This window comes from Dendrobium catenatum, unplaced genomic scaffold (assembly GCF_001605985.2).
Source record: "Dendrobium catenatum unplaced genomic scaffold, ASM160598v2 original_scaffold_48321, whole genome shotgun sequence".
Taxonomy (NCBI): Eukaryota; Viridiplantae; Streptophyta; class Magnoliopsida; order Asparagales; family Orchidaceae; genus Dendrobium; species Dendrobium catenatum.
The window spans coordinates 1-9,851 of NW_021366775.1; the positions used below are offsets into that span (position 1 = coordinate 1).

Consider the following 9,851-nt stretch of genomic DNA (forward strand, 5'->3'; position numbering starts at 1 on the left):
AGCCGCTACCATCTGGTCCTTCGAAGCAGCTGGACCTTCGACAGTTAGCTGGACTTCGACAGCGCTGGATCGACAGCAGCTGGACTGCGACGTGCCTTCGACAGCAGCTGGACCTTCCGACAGCAGCTGACTAGCAGGAGCGACGCCTTCGACGCAGCTGGCAGTAGAGCAGGAGACAGATGGTAAGAATGTTGAACTAGCTCCTGAGGGTGACACGTACGTACATTTTCTCTTTTATTTTTTTTAACCAACAAATATTTTTATTTTATATTTTATATTTTATATTTATTTATATAATTTATTTTTGTAGGGTTCTACCCATCAAACAACCGACTATAAAATTCGGACATCAAATACGGAGCAGGTTTGATGCTCCTTATGTTTTCTTGGAAGAAAGTCCGAAAGAAGTCCGGGAACGTGTGGTTAGAGATTTTGAGGTTTTTTGGGTTTTTAATTTTTAATGTTAACATGATTTATTCTTTTTTAACTTAAGCTATAACTCTTATATATTATATATCATATGTATTTGATTGCAGAAGAGTTTTTGTTTGGCTTGCCAACCAACACAATGACAAGATTAAGAAGAATTTGAAGAAGCCGGTGAGTCTACTCGGATACCCCCCCCCGCGCGACATTTTCACTGATATTAGAAGGTGGGAAACGACGCACTGTGGATTTGAAGAGGTACATTATGGGCTGAGTTATGCAGCTTGGGGGGCAGCCGAAGAGTACAGTAGGAAGAGGGATCAGAATCGACAGAATAGAGCTCTGATGTTGGTGGGTTGGGAGTTCACTTCATACAGGCGCTCTGTTCCACATACTGAGCACAGGCGTCGTTTGGTATGAATTTAAATGTTTTTTAAAATTATCTTTATTCTATATTAATATTTTCTAATTCAAACAGAAAAGCGATGCTTGGTAGAGAACCAAACTCCTGTTGAATTGCATAGTCGCACTCATAGCGACAGGAGGATAACAATGATTGATGAGAGATCAAGAAAAGCTATGTAAGTATATTTTTAATATGTTTAATATTTTTCTAAGTTTTAGTTTAAATATATATTTTATATTTCTTTTACAGGAGGATTATAACACGGCTTCGAGAGACTCATGCCGCATCAGGTGAGGGCTCTTCTGACGGCTCTGTGGAGTATTCTGAGTATCGCATCTGGTCGCAGGCATCGGAGAATGCAGCATGGTAGAGTTATGGCTTAGGTGCGAAGCTCAGGCATACCGAGGGGATGACATCCTCTACTGCATCCAGCTTTGCATCCAGTTGTATGAGTCCTTACAAGCTCACAAAATAAGTGCCCTTCAAGCTGAGCTAGAACAAGTAAGAATCACAGCTGATTGGCAAGACTCAGCTGACCCAGTTAATAGAAATGCAAAGGTTCCAGTTAATAAAGTCAAACTAACAAGAATCAAACAGTATTCAGCAACACATCAGTTGTTGGATGAAATGCGCAAGATGAGGGAGCAGCTGAGTGGAAAAGAGGTAGCTCCACCTGAGAGAGTCCACGGAGTCATAGTAGTTTTAGAGTAGTTTAATTTAGTTTATATGAACTTATTTATTTATGTGAACATGTTTTATTGAACATTTTCTTTTAATGTGATGTGTTTAGTTGATTGTTAGTACTGAACTGTTTCTTTTAATGTTATAAACTGTTGTGAAACTGTGGTGAAATTGTTGATATATTGTAATGTTACAATTGAATAGTGGTGGAATTGTTATTTGTATTTATTTGCAGGTGTGGAAATTTGATTGTTGACTGAGAAGGAAAAATTTTTTTTGTCAAAGCTACAGGTTTCCGGCGGATTTTGCGCCGGATCTACGCCGGAAACGACGATACAATGAATCGTATCGTGTGTTCTGGCGCCTTTGTTCGGACGGAAACTACCGGCGTAATTACTGGCGCACAGTCCGCCGGTAATGACCGGCGTATACTTTGCGTCGCAAGAGAGTTCGTGGGTTTCCTGCATGCACTTTGCGGCGTTATATCCGCCGGTAATGGCCGACGCAAACGATCCTTTTTTTCGCTGGTAGTTCGTCGGAACATGCGCCGGAGAAATTTCCGACACAAATTTCGCGCCGGAAATAATTTATCGACGCGGTCAAAACCGGCGTATGCATTTCCGCCGAAAAGTGCGACGGAAACTTATGGTTCCATCGGATTATCCATGTGTTCCGGTGGATTTCGTCCGCTGGTAATAAAGGGTTTTCCTGTAGTGATATAAAGGAAGACTGACCACTCATACACTAGCATGGCTGGCCCTTGCTACCTTGGACTTGACTTAGATATAACAAAATGATTACTAACAAATTAAAGCAAAATATCTTACAACCCAAAATATGAAATTACATAAACACATAAGACTAAACTGATCATAAAATATAAAAATGTAGATTTTCATGGTTAGGCCTCCTGGATCTTTCATTGTTTGAGCTCATATGCTTTTTCCTTTTGCCCTAGTAATTGGATCACTTCCATGTGTTATATCACTAAGGTAGGAAAAAATATTAGGAGCGTGTAAATTTTTTAAAATCTCATTTTTGCCTTCAAATACTTTTGAAAAATATCATTTCTGTGCCCGAGATAGTATGTTATTCTCTATATTGTATTTAGTTATAAAGATGAAATTTTTAATGCCTTATTTTTATTTTTGAATCCATCATAGAATATCATTTCTTTCTTTAGAGATGGTATATTATTCTCTATATAATATTTAATTGCAAAAATAGAAAGTTTTAAAATCTATGGTTTATTTTCCCATATAGTTTAAACTCCTTGTTGAAGATAACTAGGAAACTTTTATTGTTAAGGTTGATGCCTCCTAAAAAAAAAAAAACTAGCCATTATAAATTAAATTGTTGATCAAATATAAAATTAGAAAGATATTTCACATGGTGGCAAAATTCATGGTTCTAGACTAATGCAACATCTCCTATTATAACTATTCCACCAAGAAAGGAACCACTCGTCTCTATTTACTATCATAGACGACCATTATGATACTTCTTTCTCACATCGAGTTGATCTTTACATCAATCATTTTCTTGATGACACACTCTTTACACAATAGCATTATGATCAGTATGAGATCACTCATTTTTATTTTTCTCATCATGATGACAATAATGTCCTTATAAGTGATGTAACCACAATAATCACTTATAAGGTTGGCTATTGATATGATCATCTCCATAGTAGGTTGGCTTATAATATGATCACATTAATACTCCCTCCATTTGGATAAAGGAAGACTAACCTTTGATAACCACCATGATCTTAATGTATTTTATCTATTATTTAGCTTCAAATTTATAACTTTTATAAACCGTGTGTTGGAAAGAATATAAAAAAACATTTCACTTAAACTAACAAAAGTAGCCAAATGCCTTTAAAGAAGAATGAAGTATGAGGTATATATATATATATATATATATATAAGAGAGAGAGAGAGAGAGAGAGAGAGAGAGAAAGAAATTTTACACAAATTGTTAGAGAAGTGTTTCAGCAGCATAGGGTGGTGTTGCTGAGAAAGAAATTTTACACAAATTGTTAGCGAAGTGTTTCAGCAGCATAAGGTGTTGTTGCCTTTTGTTTATTTAGAAACAGTTGTAAAAATGTTTTTTTTTTTGGAAATTTTGGGGCAAAAGCCCATATATTAAAGAAAAAAGAGGTTACAAGTAAAGGTGATTACATGTAAAGATAACCATTCATAAGCAAAAACAAAAACTTATGAAGGTTAATTGTAATAAAAACCCCAATTATACCACCCAATCAAGCAAAAAAATACAATAAATTGAAGCAGGAATGACCGTAGCAACCCAAAAACCAAAAAACAACATCAGCTTTGAGATTGGCAAAACTCATAAGAAGCCAAGATTCCACACATCCAAAAATAGCGTCCCCACCAGCAAAGAACAGGGAAAAAATTATCCCTACCACCGCAGTAAATTGGAGCGAGCACCTGAAATAAACAGAGTAACACAGCCAGAGGGACTGCAGGAAAAAAGATCCACTAAAAGAGCTCCATAATAGGAAAAACCAGGACTCATAATTATAGAAAGTTAAGCAAAATAAGCAGCCCCTAGTTGCCTGTAGGCCATCCAAGGGGAATATAATTCTCGATACAACATTTTGGAGCTTCATCATTGTCCTGGTTACTAACCAAACCAGCTAATATGCATCCACTGATAATACAGAATTAATAGAGGATCCAAACTTCACCAATTTTCCAGAAGGACATCAGAATTTTTCCTTTTAGCAACCTTTCCATAGATTCTCCTTTTAACAGTAAACAACAAAGAAGTAGAGCTGAGAAATTCGTTTCCAAATCTTCTATTGTTTCTCTCCCTCCAAAGATGGTAAATAATACAACAAACCATCAGCATATAAAAACTCTTAGTCATTTGAGATCCAGAGGGGTCAGTCTCCAGCCATTGAAGAAGTTGAGAATAGTAGGTCTTAAAAGAAAACTTCTTGTGTCACGTAATAGAGAATTAAGCAAGGAGAAAGAGTAAGAGCACTCAAAGAAAAGGTGATTGGCAGTTTCAGAAGCTGAATGACATAATGAACAAATTGACGGCACAAAAATATTTTTGGATCTCAGAGCATCTTGAGTCTTTAAACCACCAACAAGAGCAAGCCAAACATACACAGAATGTTTCAAAATATGTTTCTTGTGCCAAACAAGCTTATGCCAAGGACAATCCGGCATAATGTTATAGAATTCCTCAATAAAGTCTCTAAATTTAATCTTGTCACAGCCTTTCCAAACAAGACAAGGACCAGCAGTGTGTAAAATCGGAAGGCTAGAAACAACAACTCTCAAAACCTGCGGGACAGCATCAGGGAAAAACCAATTCCCAGATGAAATATAACTGTAAAGCAGTGGGAGGGAAAAGCTATCCAGAGAGACACCAGGCACATACTCAGAGAGAGTAAGATTATAACACCAATGATCCCACAATACAGAAATGGGAGCATTAGGAGTAATTAAAAACTTGAAATTAAACTTCACAATAGCAGCCGTGTTACAAACAGAGACCCAGAATTTGCTATCTTTAGGACTAGAGGGTCTCCAAGGTGATGAATAATGAGCCGAAAGCCAAGTAGATAGTGGAGAAGTACAGTTATACATTCTGTAAATCACTGAACAATTAAAGGCAAATTGAAGTGCACAAAGAGACGGGATACCTAACCCACCTTTAACTTTAGGCTTGCAGACATTTTCCCAAGACACCATATGTAATTTACGAGAGCAGTCAATGTCTCCAAAAAGCAGAAAACGAGAACAAGTTTTCTTAAAAAACTTGTAAACAATCTTAGGCAAAATTAAACCCCTAATCCAATAGGCAATTGTGTTTTGAATAGTGAACTTAAGATACTGCAAATGCCCAGCAAAAGACAAGAGATTTTCCTTCCAACCAGTAAAGTTTTTGTGCAGGTTATCCATCAAAGGTAAAAAATCTTCAACTTTCAATCTATTAAAAGAGATAGGGATGCCAAGATAAGAAATCTTTGAGGTGATGTTGAAAATGGAGAGAGCTTGGCACAAACTGTCTCTATTCCTTTGATTTTTAGTGAACATAACAGAACATTTATCAAAATTGATGTGTAAACCAGAAGCTGCAGCAAACTCATGTAGGACATTAGCAAGAATGTGACCATTGTCTAATGTCGCCTCACAAAAAATTAACACATCATCAGCATATAAAAGGTGAGAGAGATGAAAGTTGTCAGCTTTAAATCCTTTGAAACCACTAGCATCCAAAAGATTGGAGAAGGCATCCATCACAATGCAAAAAAGGCATGGGCTAAGAGGAAAACCTTGCCTCAGCCCGGCAGAAGAGGGAAAGAAACCTTCTAAAGCACCATCAATGACAACAGAAAAATTTACATTAGAAATACAAGCCTTAACCCAACTGATAAAAAGCTTAGGGAATCCTTTTTGAATCATACGAGCAATTAAATATTCCCTAGAGACAGAGCCAAAAGCTTTTTTGATGTCTATTTTAGCACATAATATATTACCGGCCCTTCTCTTACTGACTAAAGAGAGGATATCATTAGCAAGTAGAATGCTATCGCTGGAGACTCTAGATAGTATATATATCAAAATGGTAGTTGAAAAGGAGACTTTGTAGCTTTTAAATAAAAGTAGCAGAAGCTAAAACTTCTCCATGAACAAAATAATAGTTGTAAGATACATTATTCAATGTTTGATGGTTGATTCTTAATTTTGTAAAACAAACTACTGAATATTTTCTTCCTGAACACGAGTGAAATGCAACATATTCAATTAAGTCCTCATGAATGAATCATTTATATATTATAAATTATATAATCCACTACAACAATTACACCAAAAGGAAATATATTTTGAAATGAATGTTTAAAAAAGTCCATTAAAGGTAGAATTATAAATAAACATATATATATAATGTAGACATTATTAATACAAAAAAATATTATATAATATTTTCATTGGTTTTAAGCATTATGTATCCAAGTTCCTATTCTATGGAACCAATAGATTTGAACTTTCAGTGCTAAAAAATGGAAAACTAAAGGACGTCTTTAGTTAGATATCACGTACCTATTTTAGGCTCTCAATTAACTATGACCAGACTATGATCCTCTGAAAAATATATTAGTATAACATTATATAATCATTTCATAAAAGATGATATAATTTGAAAAGAAAATATTTATGTAATAATTCTTTAGTTGAAATTAAAATAATATTTGTATGAAGTTATTATGCAGGCTTGTTTAGGTTTCACTTTTAGTCTTTTTTGTTTTTATTTATTTTTTTATGTTTTGATTTTAAAAAATGTATATTTTGTATCTTAAAAAATATTAAATATTGAATAAATTGATTTACGTAATTATTATATTAATCGTCACTGAAGTAGTGTAGGCTTTCAGGGAGGAAATGATGGCAACTGGGTTGGCGTTATTCTAAGGTGGTAGTTGTTACTGATTGGGTGATAGCGCAGTGACAATAGCGGCTTGTGGGGAAAGTACTTAGCATTTGGTGATGACTAGACATAAAAAATGATTTTAAGTGAATTTTTTGAAAATGTTTATTTAAATATAATTTATATAACATAAAAAATAGAATTAAGAAAATATTAAATATAAAAAATAGATATTATATAATTTATATTATAATTTTATATTACATGAATTAATTTGAAAAATAATAATAATGATATAATTTTTTCATATGAATTTAAAAAATATATATTATATGAAGTTCTTAAAAATTATGAATAACTAAGGAAAAATAAGACTTTTTTATAAATATTTTTATGATGTTTTTTAATAGTAATTGTAAATTAGAATCTAATTCAGTTTTGTAATAAATGAGAATTTGAATAGATATTTTATAATATTTTAATTAAATTAATTTAATATTTGATTGAATTATTAATTAAAAGTTTTGAATTAATTACACATAATTTGAAATCTAATTTTTAATTTCAAACTCTTTCTATGGTTCAAATAAAGGTTTTCTTTATCTCAGCAACGAACAATGATAAAATTCTAGATGTAATAAATGAACTTAAGATTCAAATCATTAGCTCTGCTAATCAACGTTCAGCTCCTAACGGTCGACATCTCCTTTTAATTTAAATGGACAGGAGGTTTTCATTACTTCACATTCTCCTCTTTGTTTCCCATTCTCTGCTTTTGCTCTGCTCCCGTCTCCAACTCTATTTTTGTCCTTTGTTCGGTCACTGCTGCATGCCCCATGGGCCGCGCGAAGCTCTCCATTAAGTATCAAGAAAACTGTAGAGCTCGCCGCGCAACTTACCTAACGCGATTGAAAGGATTGAAGAAGAAGGCCGGCGAGCTCTCGCTCCTCTGCGGCGTGGACGTACTAGTTGCTTCTTTTTCTTCGGAACTCAACACCCTTGAATTCTGGCCGGAAAATAATACACCAGAATTCTGCCGGATTAGAGAACGTTACTTGAAGGAGAGCGCTCATTACGAAGAAAATGGAAAAATTACCGAACAACAAATTTCATGTCAACCAAAGCCTTCTCCTTCCTTTCCTTTGCCGACATTCCTTGAAGAGAAAGCAGCCATCAAAATCAAATTACTAGAGGTGAGGGAGAGGATAGATTTCCTCCAACGCCAAAGTACAGAGGTACTGGAACGGCTTCAACCGCAGCAAGCAATTTTCATGCCTTCGCAGCAACAGCCGCAGTATCTTCACCTGCATCAGCGACTTTCCCCATTTTTCCACTGTATTTCTCCTCAGCTTTCTGTTGATTTTAGTATTCCATTACAACAGGATCTTCTCCATCTTCAGCAGCCTACTCCATTTGCACAATCTCTTCCTCCTCGCGAACAACCTAAACAAGTTTCCCCATCTCTTACTCCTGAACAACTCTTCTCGTAATTGGTTTCAATCCTTTCTCCTTTTGGTTTGCTGCTGATTGCTTCTGCTGACTTCACCGCTAGCCTTTTGACGGGCTACACCTTAGTGCGTGAGTCAGCACTCGGATGACTTGAATGTGGTGGTGTGAAAGCCTTCTTCTGGACTATGAAGTCAACCAACCTTGCTAATTTCTTTACTTCTTTTATACAAACCTATTGTATAAACTGAATGTTCTAGATTTTCTTGTTGAGGCTCCTCTACTTGTTCATTAATGGAAAATGAATTTTTTTAGATTTTCATGATTTTCATTGGAATAAAAAATTACATTTTATATCTTGCATAATGTTTTAGATTTTTAAGTTTTTTTTTTTTGTAAGAAATTTTTTGTATGAGCATTTTATTCTATAAGCCAAGGTCATAAATTATTCTTACCCTTGTTGCTAATTAAAACTTCATCTACATCAAGTAGCATTGTTTGTCAATTTAGAATTGCATATTTTATTGCTTACCATTGGAGGAGAGATAATAGCAGGAGTAAAAGAACTGCTTATAATTCCAGCAGACGAACAAGTTCTGGGCGCTGTGGTAATAGAGAATTATCGGGTTGTAGTTTTACATGTATCTTTAACATTTTCATATCACAGAGCACAATACTTAAGGAGAGGTTTAATTTTTTTGAATTGGGTGTTTTCAGTAAATGAATTTGTTTTCCAAAAATTCAAGCAAACCCCAAAGCTTGCTGGTTAAAGTGAAAGCAGGTGAAGCAAATTCTGCCAAGCCAGTTTAAAGATAAATTGGAACTAGATCATGCTGTTTAGTCTTCAATTAATTTTAAAGGAAAATACATACATGCCAACTATCTCCTACATTGTTGAGAAGTTAGCAAAGGAGATTAAAATCTCGTGGTCCAAAGTGACCACTATCTTGAAATCTTATCAAAATAATGTACTATTTTGCATCACATTATATTTAATTTCAGGCAGAATGGCTACAGAATAGTCCTTTGATTTATGGTTACTTTGTGGAGAGATGGGGTTTCATCAAGTCTTTAATACAATCAAAGTGAAGGACTCAAAAAATGAAAAGCAATGGTACACCTCGAACAAAGGCAATCATACTTTATTTACTGTGCAAGAAATTATTTTATAGCTATAGATGTTACTGCAGGTAGAATAAAGCAAAGGTCATAAAAATGTTAAACAATTACAATGCATGATATGAAACTTAGCAAACAACAATTAAAAAATCATCTTAAATGTGTTCGAAATTCCTGAGAACTTCAAAAGCAATGTTTCATAGAAGTTGGCATTACCTCTTGGGTAAAGGTTTTTTCACTGAACTTTTGGTTTATAACTCAATATAAAAATCAATTTTAAAATTAAATGACAACATTAAAAAACACATCTCGAGAAAAATTAAACAATTTAAAAGTTAAAAGAATGAGGACTAAATAA

The 9,851-nt window shown here is 34.5% G+C and overlaps 1 protein-coding gene across 1 annotated transcript; it reads left to right on the forward strand.

Moving 5' to 3' along the window:
* The first annotated feature begins 7,764 nt into the window (after positions 1-7,764).
* On the forward strand, positions 7,765-8,418 carry LOC114578484 (agamous-like MADS-box protein AGL66). The gene has a single exon (XM_028691676.1). The coding sequence runs from the start codon at positions 7,765-7,767 to the stop codon at positions 8,416-8,418; it is 654 nt and encodes a 217-aa protein (XP_028547509.1).
* Positions 8,419-9,851: the final 1,433 nt, after the last annotated feature.

Coding starts and splice junctions, on each gene's coding strand:
- LOC114578484 (XM_028691676.1), top strand. CDS start 7,765: ATGGGCCGCGCGAAGCTCTCCATTAAGTATCAAGAAAACTGTAGAGCT.